Genomic DNA, 16147 nt, shown 5'->3' with positions numbered 1-16147 from the left:
ATAGTGTTTTTAATTTGGTTTGGTGCACTTATGCTAAGACCATAGCAAAGGTTAGTCAGTGGAGAAACACCGAAAATGGCAGGGCTGGGGCTGTTCCATTATTTGATACACTGTTTCTGTTATTGTTGAAAGCTTCCAATGGGAAACCTGACAACTTTGTTTCATTAATACAGCTACATTTGTACTAGTCAATATCTGTTTGAGCTAGTCAGACGTTCTTGTCTCACTTTTCCTGCACTTCATGATGGTATCTTTATTCATGGGAGCTGAAGAGAAAAAGAGAAAGAGAGAGAGAGGAAGAGAGAGAGAGAGTGGGAGAGAGGAAGAGAGAGAGAGGGAGAGAGAGACCCTCTGTATGGGAGGGAGCATCTTCTGTTTGTGATCCCTTAGCATCTTGTGCGAGCTAGTCTCGAACCATCTCTGGCATGATGAGGTCCATCCCTGACATAATGGTGGAAATTGTTGGCATATTTTGGAAATCTGGGACATAGTACACCCCCTGGTATAACAGTGATAATTTGTTTCATATTGTAAGGATCCATCCCGCTCTGTGACCCACCCCACATTTATAATACCGGCCATGGTATATTGGCGGTAAGTTCCGAGCTCATTGTTTGCATTTAGCGCATGTGCCACTATGGTGTCACTCTTGATTGAGTGTGACTTCTGGCATAATGGTGGAAATTCCTGGTATATTTGGTTGAATCTACAGCATAATACCACCTGGCTATTGAATAAGGCTGGTAATTTGGGCACATTAAAGGAGTTGTTGCATAATGTAGCACATAATGCTTGCTCTGGTATAAAGGTGGTAGTATGTGGCCTATTTCTAGCTTTTCGGACAATTATCCCTGTCTCAATCTGGGGTGCTCCATGTCACCATGTAATATAATATACCAATTCACTATGTAAGCCCTCATCGTCAATGGGACAGGCATATAATTTAATAACTTACTTGCGGAACCTTGCTGGCAAATTGAGGGCACAGGTACAGGCTGTACCAGCCCACTGAACTATAACAGAATATAAATATGTCTGCCTGACTCACACTTCCTCACCCATCACACTGCCAAGCATTGCATTCCATAACATGATGAGTGCACCTCTGTGGTCATCGCGCACCAAGTGGAAACACTACCAACCTAGGCTCAAAGCCAAAGACAGCACAGCCACACGGTGTAGAATGTTATCCACATGGATACAGCGCAGCCACACAATGTCGTATGTTATCCATCAGGCTAAGTGCTTGAGGCTGTGCATATTGGTAGTAAGAGCTGCACAAATGCTACAGTACAATACAATTGTGGACATTCCTCACGCTTTGGTGTCCACCCATATTTAATTATGACCATGGCATTATGGTTAGATCTTTTCATATTATTTATATCCATGACGTGTCAGAGTGGTTCCCATCCCAGGTAGAATGCTTCCTCTAGCATTGAGGTAGCAGTGAATATCATAATGTGGGCATCCATTATATATATGATGGTGCCTACCCCAGGCATAATGGTAGTAGAAATATTTGCCATGCGATAGATATTTCTTTCTTGTGACAGATTTGCATAACGAGCAGAATCTCTGCATGTGTGAGTCACTGATAATTTAGGATTAAAACGTGAATTTACTAAAAAAACAATATTTCAGGATAATATAGTGTTTTTTCATGAAAACAGTTTGCTGCTGTTTTTGACATTAGAGTGCATTCATTCCAAATAACATTCTTTAGTTGATAGCAAAGTGTGTGCATTTTCGGAAGCTCATGTTTAAGGACAAAATGATTGAACTCATGGCTCTTCAAGATCTGTCTATGAGGCTCCCAGTCTTAGATTGCGAGTGCTGTGTAACTTTTAATTGTTCCACACAGTGCCTTCCATATAGATTGTTGTCATAGCTTATGACATAGAAAACGAAAGCGAAAGATAGAAGGCATAGGGATATAGAAATGAAAGACGATACAGAATAAATTTAACAATGTAATAGGTCATGTGAATTTGCATATTCAAATTTTTTGAAAACCGTCTTACAGTAATGTACAGTTGTCCCACAGTTTTTCAAAGTATTCTTACTGAGGATAAATCCTAAACTCAATGGTGAGAATCAGGACCTTTAGGGTCACACTCATATTATAGTCCAGTATCTTCATTATGCAGAGAGCAAGCAAGCCTATGACTTTCTAGAATATTTTGGCGGTATAAAATTTATACACGCTGCTTGAGGGGAGAGCCCTCTCCCCGTACACCCATGCGGCAACTATGTCTTGCTCATTTTACTAACTTTGTGCAGTTCGTACCAGGTATGTACTCCTCATCACTCTCAGACTTTTCTACTCACCACTGTTTCAACAGCCGTGACTGACCATGATGAGCCCAAGAACTAGTTGTAAGCATATTCCCGATTTGTATAGAACTCATTGTAATTGTGATACAAATAATTAAATATTTTCTGGAAAGTGATGTGTTTTTTAATTTCAATAAGATTTTTATTGAGATTTTTGCATAGAAAAGAAAACAAAACAGAAACACACAAAGCTAAACAAGTAGTCATAACAGAAACATAGAACATGCACAAAGTCGGTGGATTCTACAATCTACGGTACCTTACGCTTCCCTCTGTTTCTTTTATAGTCTGCCCTTCCCCTCTGTTCTAGTAAGGGGTCTCGGGTATGAAGGAGGGGGAATGGGGCCTGAGCTGCGGTAAGTGTATAGGAGCTTAGAGAGAGAGAGAGAGAGCTTGGTGGTTTTGTTCTAAAAGCTAGGAGGCAGGTGTCAGTCTCGCCTTTTTCATGGAGGTTCATACGGGCCTAGGTACTTATCCATAGATGTCCACAACCATGCTAGGTAGGGGTAACACTGCATGATTTGATTTATTAAATGGTTTAAAATGATAGTATTACAGATAGAGGTGCACCACATTCAATATTCTCAGAAATTTCAAAATGTTCCAATTCTCCTTTTTATTTTGCTTGTTAAATAACAGAAATCCAAATCTTAGAGCAAAGACAGCCAACATGTTTCATCCACAAAAGCCGACTTCTCCAAGGCGTATTCGGTTATATTGTCTAATCCTCTAAAGCCACTAAGCCTTAAGCGTCCACACACCTCCATGCAGATTTCCTTACATTAGTGGGCAAGAATCACATCCAGTTTTGAACTTATAATATCATATTGTTCAGGCCAATCATCCCCCCATAGTTAGCATCTTGATAAGAGCTAGGAGCCGCACCCCCGTTTTCCCTCACATCACGTAGAGTGCAGTAATGAAATGCAATGGATTAAAACAATGTACGATTTTTAGATTGTCTCTTAATAGAACTGTATATACTTATTAACTGCCGCCTGTAAACTCTACGTATTGCTTAATTTATAGACTGAGAGATATTAAGGAACTGCCGGAATTAACCGTAAATATTGTGTGGCAAATACAGGCAAACATCGTGAGGTGATGTTTCCCCCAATAACTTTAATAAGAACTTTTTATTAAAAAAAAAAAACAGAACTATTACTAGTTCCAGTTTTGAATTTTATCAACCATATGCAGGAAGGACAACTTGGACGTGGTTAGAGGCTATTTAAAGGAATAGTAATGATGCTGTTTAGCGACTATTCATTGGCTCTATACATGAAATCTTTATTCTATTATGTTGCAGTATTTAAATAGCGCTTACTACCCCTTTGTGGAATGCTGAAGTGCTTGCTTACATGAGAAGCATGCTACATCGTGTAAGGTGTGTGGTTTAAAGAATGTTGTCTTTGTTTTGAAGCTATGTGGGAAGTGTTTCCATGCCATGTGTGATGACCACAGAGGAGCAGATAACGCATTATGGAAGGCATCGTGTAGCAGTGTGTTGGATTATGAACTGTGAGAGACAGACCCGCAGTTTATGGTTTTTAGTATGTGGCTAGCTTTGAACAGCTCTGCAGGTTCCTGTATGGTAATTAATATAATATAGTCTGCCTAGATGGTTACTGCACTGGGTTGTCCAATCTGAGATTTTGTGCATGGCTGTGGTTCTGAGTTGGCATAGTTAGAGTGGAGGGAAAGAGAAGTGGGGAGGTCTGTTGGGACGGGCATTTTTATAATCATTCTGTATCCCATAAGTGTCTTTGTAAGATGTGAAGAAGTGGTCAGATTGTATGGATTTTTGGGACATGCTGTAGCAGACTATATTAAAGTCCTCCCAAATGTCCAGCAACATGTGACAGATCTCTTCTGTTAGTCCATGCCTGTTCAATTAGTGATGTGTGTTTTTTGGCTGTACATTCCTGGTGATGGCCATGTCTCATAGCAAATATGTCTTATGTGAATGTAAGAGGTATACGTTAAAAATCCCTCACCCACCCGGGTTTCCCCTTGGTGGCATGCTTCATCATAGGGTCCATCCCTGCCCTCTACGGACAGGGGCGTGCTACTACCAATGGATACACGGGTGCACTTGATTGAAAAAATACAGGGATGTCCCTATACACCTAACCATGTATGTTGTCTTTGAAAGGAGTGGGTTTATTAAAGTAAGAAAAAAGTTAAAAATACCAGATTAGTGGGTCCAATTTGTTTTTATTTCTTACTCCTAAGGTGGTATACTAAAATCTGTGGATGTGCGGTAAAACCTGAGGCGTAAATACCTATTGTTTCCCTTTATGTTCAACTAGTTTCATGCCCGACCCCAACGCATTTCATCAGGACCTAGATAGGAGAAATGAAGCTCCCACTCCAGTTGTCACAATAAACACAGTAGTAATAAAAATACAAAATTAAATATACAGCACCTAATTGGTATGTGTTAAATATCAAAAAACCTGTCTGGGTAAATTCAGACCAGCATTTAACATCCACTCAAACAGGAAAATCACCATGGCCTAAATACCAATGCACTCAGAAAGAAAAGAAAATCAGAATTGAATTAAACAAACACACCTAGGCAGAAATCACATATGGTATGAAACAAAAATGTGGCAGCTCACTCAGAATGGAAAGTAACTTGCTATACATTGAAAATTGCCACCAAATTAATACACAGCATCAAAATCTCCCATCCTCGTCGCCACTGTTGTGGGAGAAAGGTCCAGTAGCCATAGTGTTGGTTGTAAAAGAAGAAGGTTTATAAGATCTTTGTTTCATGTAGATAGCTGAGCTGTTAAGTAAGCTCAAGTACAGCGATAGTATTAGGTAAGCCCCAACAGGAGCAGCATCCTTGCTGCTCAGCCCACACAGTACACCTGACTCTCTCTCAACCACACCAGGCCCTCCAGCATTCCATTACATCACCAAGCACTCCAGCATTCCGCTACATTACATTCATACTGGCTGAGCAGCAGGGAACAGGAAACTAAGGGAAAGGATGCATAGTAACAATTCAAGTCACAACATGTACCAAAGACACTCAGAAGTACGCAGGGCAGAGCAAACTCAGTACAAAATAATGTGTGTATCTATGTATGTAATGGATGATTGGTATTTCACACCACAAAAATGAAAAAGTATGTTCCTACATATAAATGTTGGAGGGATTGCAATAAAGAGGGATCTGCTTTACATATGTGGTGGATCTGCCCGGGACTAACTTTGTTCTGGAAAGAAATATTGAGGCACATAAAAAAGGCTACGGGTCTTCGGGTTCCATCTGACCATACCATGATAGTGCAAGGCATCTGACCATGGAATTGCGGTGGCTTGGGAGGGAGGACAGGACTATAATAATGTATATTTTATTCGCGGCTTAGCAGCTAAACAAGAAATTGCGGCACTATGAAACAAAAAGTTATGGCCCTAAGGATGTTTCATCCTGGTTGTGCAGACTGTGGACATTATTGGTGATGGAAATGTGGTCCTATGGCCGGAGGGATGAATTAATGAAATTTCATATGTGGAATTCTGAAATGTCCATCAATGTTGAGGGCTCCGAGATGAAATTCGGGCCCTGAGGAGGGCAATCACTGGACCCCCTGGGATAACCTATAGAATGCAGTGTATAAGCATTGGTGGTGGTTGCAATCAGTAGTTTTGTGTTCAGGTTAATGTTGTTAATTTCTCCACATTAAGGGGACCCAAAGGCATTATAAGGGGGAGAACAAGATGGTAGTAAAGCTTTGTAATATGAACATTGAGAAAACCAGCAACATTTTATAATACAGTAAGCCTACTTCTGATGCGCGAATTATTTTACCGTAAAAGATTTTTCAGGACAATAGTTCTGCAAACATGTTTTTTTCCTGCAGGTGAAAGTTTTTGAAGATCGTGAATTTTGCAAATTTCATGAAGTCCACCGTTTGATAACTTTATAAATATTTGTGGGTGATATTCACAGTGGGTGACTAGGGATGTGGGACCCAGGACTTGGTTCCTTATTCTTCTTTCTGGGTAGCCTTCTGTCCTATTCTTCTCCTCAGTGATACATCTACAACAACTGTATTCGCCTTTGCTTTAAACCCCACCCTGCAGCCTACGTCTCCCATAATTGCCCTCTTTCCTGCTATGCTCAGTTTTCATTTCTGTGTATTGCTTATATATGCTCGTGTAACCTTTTTTCAATAATTTGCATTAGTGTCCTTTCCTGCAACTTTCATTCTGCTTATCGGTGCAGATAGAGTTCCCCCCTGCAATCCCATTGCCCAATCTCGCTTCCACTTTTTCTTCCATCTTGCTCCAAAACTCCAGAACTACTTACATTTTTTTACGTTCTCTTTTCTACTACCTTGAGTTCATATATACCCTTCTGCATAAGCATCTGATGTTTTCCTCTACTTGTAATTTTGACTATTTTTTAAATTATTATCCTATACCGTTTCTTTGAACTCTTTACTATGTTTTGGCAACAGCACTCTCTAGATTAATTGTGTATATTGTTGGTTCATCATTCGTTTTCTCAATTCTTTTCTCTCAAAGTCATCTGCACATAACATGGGTAGATGCATTGGAGAATGGGGCCAGCTAGTGGGATACCTGTGAGGCATGTGGTCATCATATTACCCATGATAAACTGGTATGCGAAGCATCTCTACTGCAGCCCACCCCTCACTGTGCCATTGTTCAGTGGTTGCTGGTTTCTCTGCCATGATGCCACCTATATGGCAGTTTTTCTAACTAGAAATCGACTGATTAGTAACTATACTGACGTGTGTGTTGTGCTGTGGCACAGAAGCAGTGAATTCATTGCAGACTAAGGAATGTCTCTGTGCTTTGTCTTGCAGCCACTGTCCACAGCACGAGTGGGGATCCAGCTATGTATCCTTAGGGAAGAGGTCCATCTTCTACCCATGGGATGACCAGCAGCAACCTGCGGAAGACAGCTCGGTGGATCCCTGTGACAGGGTGAGTGGAACCAGCACCATGCAGATAATTGATGGGGAGGCAGCCAGCCCTGCAGGCGGTGAACAGGAAGATGTTGACAGAGCAGGCGAAGGCCCCAAGGAGACCACTCACTCCACAGAGGTTGTCCAGAAGAGTAGCAGCATGCTTAAAAGGTCAATGGAGTCTACCGTCCATGCTGAGGCTGAGCAAGATGGTGGCAGAACACTGGGAGAGCAAACTGAGACTATCAGAGACAGTGAACTGGACGACTCAGAAATTGCATCAAAGGCCCCCAAAGGATGTAGCATTGGGGCCTCTGGTGATGGAACAGAGATAAGATCCCAGGTAGAGGCTGTCATGGTTCAAGATACCATAAGTGCGACACTTGTGGTTGGAGATGTCACACCGAGCAAAGGTTTCCCTGAATCCACCGCTCCAACGAGAGCCTCAAAGGGCTTGCAGAAAACAGGAAGAGGAAGTGAAAACAAAGAAAAGATTGGCTCAGTTAAGATCTTTGGTGAGCTAGCCAAAAGCACCATCTCCAGCAACAAACTCTACCCCAGGGCAGTGGGAGGGGAAAAGAAGAAAAAGAAAAGGGGTCTGGTCCCTCAACAAAAAGGTGAGTGGTAGCAGTCTAGGTCCACAATGGGGATGCCTGTAAGGTACAAGCAAGTTTCATTGCTGTTAGCGCAAGCGAGTGTCGCTTTTGGCCCATTTCTTTGACCTATCTTTTACAAATTAGGGATATGAAACAGGATGCCCAGCATTTGTGTCTTAACTGATGTTACAATTCTATATATTTGTTTCACTTCGAAGGTTGTTGTTGATCTATATGAAACAAAAGGGGAGCTAATGCTAATTGGGTACTAGGAATACACTTTGTGGGGTTAAGTTCTTCCTGAAACCTGCTCCACGTCATACTGCAATGCTGCTTTGCTGACACTGAGTAAAATAAAACACTAATGCTGGCTAAAAATGAATCTTCATTGTGGGAGTTATGCCTCCGTCAAACTTGTTATAGGTGAATCTGACATGCATATTGTGTGCTTACTGTGGGTTTGAAGCCATATTAGAGGTTTATTTTGCAAGGTTTGTCTCCAAGATAGCTCTTTGAGCCCTCCCTAAAATCTTTTTGGGGATTGTTTCTGCAAGGTAACGCTAGGATGTAGATTTTTTTTATCTCTAAGATAGCACTAAGACTTGTATCTGAGGTGTACCTTTACAGTTGTATCTATAATATGCTTCTGAAACTTGCTTCTAAGATGTATCTTAGAAGATGTAGCTATACTTTCTGTTTAATTCATGTATTTGGTATGTACCTGAATAGTTTTATTTATACGATACAACTAAATTGTGTATCTAAGGTAGTGCTTAATTTGAGGCAGTGGTTGCCAGTGGGGCTCACCAGCACTCAGTTTTGGGGACCAGCACTTATATTTCCTTATTGCACATTACTGGAAAAGTGAGTGGAAAACAAACAATGGGGGAAGGAAGGAGGAAGAGAAAGATGGAAAATCCGTCTCTAAGAGAAAATGTAAGGACCGGAAAGAGTGAGATAAAGGGGCAGGGAATGTCTGGAAGTGCATTAAAGAGGATGCAAGACTATGGAGCCCTGGTATTTAGTCCGCCGACTTTTCCTAGCTCTTGCGGCGTGGTTCAGAGCACAGATTTGGGCACCAGTGTTCATTCTTTTACAAATTAAGCACTAAAGGATGTACCTCAGCGAATGCTATAAGATCAATGTGTGGCCTTGTATATGCAGAAGTTGTGTCTATAACATATATCTAAAACTTGTATTTAAGGTGTGCCTTAGCTATAGCATCTATTTAAGACGTGCATCAGCGGTGTACCTCTAGTGTTGTGTGTGTGACATAAATCCAATACTTGTATTTGAAGTGTACCTCAAGAGTTGAATTTTTAATTTACGTCGGAGACTTTTATCTGAGGTGCATATTCTGGATATTCTGGAGGGTGGCTCTCTAAGATAATCGTGCAACCCCATACCACCCATGCATAATAGCAGCTAATCTTTGAGTATGGAATTCACCACTGTTCCTGTCAAGATTCAAAGTTGTTTTACGTCAGAGTCTGATGTCAATCCGCCACACGTCCAAGAACATAGTTGTGCTATTATGGGGTGAAATACGAAGAGTGGGACAAAATACTGGAGGGATGGGGGAAAGAAATGGAGAAAGAAAGAAAGAAAGAAAGAAAGAAAGAAAGAAAGAAAGAAAGAAAGAAAGAAAGAAAGAAAGAAGGAAAGAAGAAGAAGAAAGAAAAAAGAAAGAAAGAAAGAAAGAGAGAGGGAGAGGGGGAGAGAGAGAAAGAGGGAATGTCACAGACCGGACTTCGGAGCATTCATAACAGAGCTCTCACAGTTTAGTGTTGTAAGGCAAATTAAGCTAGCATTGCCTATATCTAGAGCACAGATATATCTAGTACCATTAACAAATATCAGTAAATTCAGTATGATCCTACAGTACAGAAGATTTTGATTACCTTCTTCTGAATGGTGGGCAGCTGGGCACCGCAGTGAGGATGGGCGTAAGCCAGGGCACATCTGACAAAATCCAGGTCTGCAGTAATGATGGAAGAGTGGTAATGGGAAACAAGAACAAGCCAAGCAACAAAGCATAATCTTGTGATCATCAGAGACAGGTTGGAAGTCAGGAAACCCAGGGAACTGATCAAGGAAGAAAATATAGGTTACAGATGGAACCATGGAGCTGCTGTAGTAAGAAGTAAAGGCAATGCAACATGGAAAGCTTCCAGGCATCTTCCTAAGGAAGCTACCTTCTTAAATAGTACCTCTTCCCACTGTGCCCCCATAGGTCTCACCAGGCCGGTCTCCCACTGTCTCACAGGAATGTTGGTATCACTTCTCCTGCGGCTTTTCTCCAGCACAGACCCAGGTCTCCACGCACCATGTTTATTCCTGGCGATTTCCGGGTAGTTCAACTACAGTAGTCTCTGTTTATGTCCACTTTATCTCTTTATAGAGGCAAGGAATGAACATGTTAAGCCATTGAAGACGTACATGCTACACTTTTACACTTTTGGGACTTGTTTCACATAGGTAAACTTACACTTGTGTGTACATTTACTATTTCCTTGATATTTACAAACTACAAGTTATATTTTACTAATGGTAATGTTATGACTGCGGATGCTTTGCACATGAAAAGACGCGGAGTGGGCATAAATTGAATAATTCCGTACAGTGTATACACCCAGAATTACCTAATGCGGAATTACGCAAGAAGAGTAATTCTGTATATAGCTTTTTTCTTAGTGCAAAAATGCCTCCTCGCGTCCAAAATAGAGATCAGGATGTATTGTGTGCTATGAAAGTGGTGCTAAATGCAACAGAATATAGACAGCAGCGTGAGCAGCAATTCGCGCTCACTAAATATGCTTTCACTGTAGGATGTGCTCCCCCAGATTTATTTTAATTACACACACAGACATAATCACAATATTAACGGCAATTCCGCTTCGAAGATGTCGCGATCCTAGAGCCGCAGGCCGAGTCCGGCGCAAAACAGACTACGAGGCCCAGAAGGCCAAGGGGCAAAGACGTGCGGGACGAGCCGCGCGCGAAGTTACCGCGCATTACAAAAGCCCCGCCTCTTCCAGGAAGCGGGGCTTGACAAACTGTCCGTGATCTGGATTTCCCTGTTTCGTAGAGTAGCGCGTTGCGGATGGTACTCCCCGCGGATTCTTTTGCGCGCTACTCATTCAAGCTCCGAATTGGATTTCAGACATCTCTGGCCCCTGAGGATTGAGACTTTCTACGCACCCGTGATTACGATCTTTGGAGATCGGTTCAGGTATTTAGGTCCGCGCAGGGAGTGGAAGCGTCTCCCGCTCTGCCTGCGCTTCTTTTGTTGTGTTTCCCCCATTCCTCAAAAGGCATTCAATTGTCTGTTGGAGTCCGCAGTACCTTGGGTTCTTGGCCTCTCTGAAACTGTCCTACGACGCCAGAACCAAACTACGTTTCCTTGTTTTCTTTGGTGGCACAAGCCTGCCGGGCCCGTGTGGGCGGTGTGACGTTAAACACGCCTGCCAGGGTACCCCCCGACAGTGGGCTTGTGCAGCATTCACATCCTGGGTGATTACCTGTGTTTACCGAGGGATCCCTGGAGTATCCTTAAAACTACAGTAAGGAGAGACGGAAGGGAAGAGGGGGTGTATAGTAACTTTCGTAGTGTTCTCCCTTTGACCCTTTGTTTCTGTTATTTTTCTCCCACTGCAGCCTACCTCAGAAAAGGGACCGTGCCTTACCACTTCACGGCATCCGACCCCCATCCCTCTACACTCCCCCAGTTTCCGTTATCTTCTCCCGGTTGTCCCCCGGGTTGCATCTTCACACCTGGAGTTCAACTAGATCTAGGTGGGGGGTGTTTCCAGGGGAATAATCGGGATTATCTACACGACATCGTCCCTGCTGGCCGCTCTTGTTGCAGGTTAGTGGACTTTTCACGTTACACTTGGCCTAACAGTCACGACAGAAGAATAGTGCAGAATTACTGAAATTACTCTGATTTCGCGAGCATAATTAAAATTACTTCCAGGCCGAATCATGATCAGTTCGAGAAGTCTTGAGAGCAACGTTGGATTACACATTATCATACAATGTATCCAGTACCTTCCATCCAACTTCCTGTAGGGGCAATATGTCAAGAGATGGCAATCATTTCATCTCTGAGCTTGGGGCTCTCCATAAACATAGGCTCTCCACTCTCACTCAGATATAGCCTCCTCCCCCTCCGAGCCAGCAATGAATGAATCAGTCATTCCCAACCAGGTTCCAGATCTTCCATCTTGATAGACTTCAGGCTGTGGTAGAATTGGAAATGCATGTTTGGATGCGAGCGAGTCAGACCTTCAGACGGCTGATGACATAGACAGTGGAGTCCTCAGGTAAACCTGGGCGTCAGTGGAGTATTAGTGAATGCTGATGTCTTTGCTGTGGCTCTATGCACAGGTCCATATAGCAATTCCAAAGTTGACATGGCTTCCAACGTGGTGCCTCTCATTGGTCTGGATGAGCCATGTAAAGCATTAATAAGGTTGTTTCTGTTCAGATACAGTTGCAAAGCTCTTGACATGAGTATGTATATTTGAGATATCTGTAGTTTACCAGCTCTGGAAGGTCAATTGTGAATTTTGGGTGCTGAGTCTGGAGGGTCTATCCAAACGTTGGCACAGACGTGATAGTTGGGAGACACTTCTTTGGAAAATCGCTCTGCATGCATTGCAGCTTTGCTATGCTTGTTGGAGCTGAATCTCTTGGGCACTGCTCATTTGTTTCTGAGAAATATATTAGGGTCATATGCCTCTGTTGTCCATAACAGTTCCCTCTGTAGATGATTCTTGAATCCTGACTCAAAACGGCCCATAGACATTCTTAGGGGTTTTATGCAAGTAATGCGCTACATGCCAATTTTTGGGCTGAGTGTAGAAATATTTCTTGGATTCAATGTCCCCGGTAATAGTCCACTGGTGGTAGGTCTCGGCCAAGTCATACATGTTAAATTCTTATTCATTTTCTGTGGAGGCCGCCTCTTTCAAATCTCTTCTCCTATTCCCCTTGTCCAGGCCTGGTAAAAGTAATTCCCTTGCAAGGCCCTAGGCTGCACATAGAAATCTTATCTACATCACATGTGACATCACAATTGACACTGTGACAGCACCACAAAGTAGACAGGATGTCTATAGGGCTCCTTTATACTTCCCATAAAGTCATGCCGTAAGAACCCACAATTCCTCTTCCCCATTGGGTGGCCCACTTTAGTATCCAGGAATCCCTCCTGGTTTTCAGGTAGGAACTATTTACATATACAAATTTCTTATAGGCCATGTACCTTACATGAATCTTGTTCTCTCCACACCCAGTCATTAAAGAGTGCAAAAGTATAGCTGTGTGCGTAGAAGTGTTAGTTAGTAGAAAAAGTTAAACAGATGTTTGCATTTCTTTTCATTGTGGTAATTGCATGATGTCATTATAAAAGCTCAACTTTAGCAACACATGATATATCACTGGTCCATTACTAACTCATGTTCCTACCTTGACCAACACATCTGTTCACACATAGGCACCTTAGGATGCTGGGTGTAAAAAATAGTACAAATTGGCTGTCTCCTAATGGCTGTCCTCCTGCTGAGATCCTTTATGGATGTAGATTATTGAACCAAGACAGCTCCAGACTGCTTGCCCTTTTTACTTGTCCAATTCCTGAAGTAATATGTAATTGTGATGCTCGTGTGTGACATCATCAAAGGGCATACTATAGCCAATCAGGGTCCAGCTTCACATAGAGCTCAGAGCCATTGAGGAAGCAGAGATCTGCTCCGTACTTGTTGTGTAGGCCCCACAAATAAAGGAAACTTTCTGAAGCCTGGGCTGGATGTTTTAGACCCTGATTGCTACTCATATTATCCACTCTGACTCCTGTCGGGTGCACATTTACTGACATAGAAAGATGTGTCTATGTTAGGGATGGGCAGAACCCGCTGCGTTTTACTCCGAGGAATTCCGTGGAGTTCCATGAAAACTCAGTGAGCAGGCGGAATCGGAATGTTGCGCTGATTTTTAGCGCCGGGAGCTTGTTCCGTGCTGCAAAATTAGCATAAACCGCACCATGCAGCGCACCAGAGGGAGCTGCTTCCTTGCTGCAGATCAAATAGATTTTATGCTAGAGAGGCAGCTTTCTCACTGCGAATGGTCTGACCGCCCACAGTGAGAAAGTCTCACCTGGCGTCATCCTAGTGCCCAAAAAATCAGGCTTGGCCCGCCAATTGCCACTCGCCAAATACTGTTGTCGAACCGTGCATAAGAAAAAACTCTGCCACACGGGGGTTAGCAGAGTTTTGCTGGAACTCTGCATTACGCGGGCAAAACTCCGCAAACTCTGCCGGTGGAGCAGAATAAGTTGCCCACCCCTTGTCTATGCATGGAAAAAACAGTTAAGCAGACACTTTCACAAAACCACTGACTTCATTCACTCATTACCTTGTTTCTACAGAGTCAGGGCTAGGTTTTCCCTCAGTTGTAATATCAGCCTTGTCACTAAGAAAATGGTCTTCAGCTGCATCATAATAATCTGGGGAACTGAATGAGCTCTGCTGTGCCAGCCTCCTCAGCTACAACAGAAGAATTAAAAATATCCATATACCAGAAGAGTGGGTAGCACAATTTTATGTTTCATACTATGTCATGTTTTAATTATTTGTATTTATTTTGGGGTGCATACATAAGCAAAGGGCAGTCCCAGTTTCTAAAATGGACCCACCCAATTGAGAAAATCTAATGATTTTGCTCAGTTCTGTACTGCTGTCTGGTTGCAGGTAGGGGTAGTGTGAGAAGCATGTAGTATGAGCTTGACAATTAAAGTAGAAGTAGTCACATGCTTGATAGGTGAAGGTCAAAGTGCAAAACTTGCTGGACCTTTAGAGGGTCTCTGGTTAACCGTAACGACCAACCTACTTCAGCTCAAGATGCTAAGCAATTTTCCCTATCTTCAGTGTAGACATATTAACCGGGAACACGTCTCTGTTGTAACCAGTTGTTCTTGTTTTTTATTTGTTTGCAGATTTTTCATAGCTGGGAAAAAGAAATGACACGTTCAGCTGTACCCTTACTTGGCAGTTTCCTCTCAAGATCATGGGTATTTGTTCAGCCAAATGTTGTAGGCATTCTTTTAATAACTTTTTGGAAAGTACTGAGGTGATAGAATATAGACCTGAGACATGTCTCCTGTATACATTTTTATAGTACTGGATGCTAATGGCTACACAGGGCTCTGGTAGCCTTGGTGTCCTAGGTATAATTTGAATCCCAAAATATTCACAATAGTTTTTTATTCCCTATACCTTTGTAAGATATTGTCAATCTGCCATATCAGTGATATATCTTACTAACCCCATACCTTTGGTATATATTTGTCCTCCTGTATGTCTTTGGTGTATAACATCCCAGTCAAAGCTTATATATATGGGTATGACATCTTTGGGATGTGGCGCTTTCCTGCCTAGGAGAGTGCAGGAGGGGATAGAAATCTATTCCCTGCCTGCACTCTGCCGGGCAGGGAAAACAACTTTGCTCCTGCCCGGGTGGTGGCAATGGAAATGTTACTCCCGTCTAGGTGGGAGCAAAGGAATGATGCCGCCTCACACCAGCACCCAGCATGGTGCTTGCCAAGGAGCCGGCTGGAGTTGCGAGGCTCTTCCCTCATCCCCCCACATGATGACATTTTGGGTGCCCATGTGGGCAGTGGATCGCCCACCAACAATTGAAGTTTCTGGCTCATGGCAAGGGAGCTGGCAGGGGCTGTGGGGGCACCTAGGGCTTCCCCCGTGGCACCCTAAAAAATATAGTTGTGTAGATGCCTCAGGTTGGCAGCGGGGCACCCACTGACCAACAAAATTGCCTGCTCCCACCTGTATAGTTGCTTGTGTGGAGCTGGCAGGGGCTTGATTTTGAACATTGCAAAAAGATGTGGGTGCCTCGGGTGGGCACTGGCTCACTCATAAAAAAGAAAAATCTGTAACAACACAAACAAAAGTAATAATAAATTACCATCAGTAGTTGTTAATGTATGATTCACAGCTTCTTGCAAGGAGCACCCACATAATGCCCTGCTAGGGATTTTCTGTTCAATGTTTGGATGACTACATGGAGTGCAACAGCCCCCCGGCAACATTAAATAAAACACAGTACGTTTCCTGGTTGATTAATCTATGACCCGAGGAGAACTTATCAAATTCTTTACACCACTCAGAGCTGAAGCTTTATGCCTCTCATCTGAAGTGTAGGTTCCCCCTGTGGTGGATTCTACGACTGCACCTTATGGTCTGA

General features: G+C 42.8%; 1 protein-coding gene across 1 annotated transcript in view; it reads left to right on the top strand.

Moving 5' to 3' along the window:
• TTLL10 (tubulin tyrosine ligase like 10) overlaps positions 1-16147 on the top strand; it is a 448425-nt gene that overhangs the window by 275356 nt on the left and 156922 nt on the right. The window contains exon 5 of the mRNA XM_085609638.1: positions 7188-7906. Coding sequence (XP_085465764.1) covers positions 7188-7906 — 719 coding nt within the window. The remainder of the gene's footprint in view (positions 1-7187; positions 7907-16147) is intronic.

This window comes from Triturus cristatus, chromosome 1_2, assembly GCF_964204655.1.
Source record: "Triturus cristatus chromosome 1_2, aTriCri1.1, whole genome shotgun sequence".
NCBI classification, from domain to species: Eukaryota; Metazoa; Chordata; class Amphibia; order Caudata; family Salamandridae; genus Triturus; species Triturus cristatus.
The sequence above is the reverse complement of the archived record's forward strand: the minus strand, read 5'-3'. Positions and strand labels throughout refer to the sequence as shown.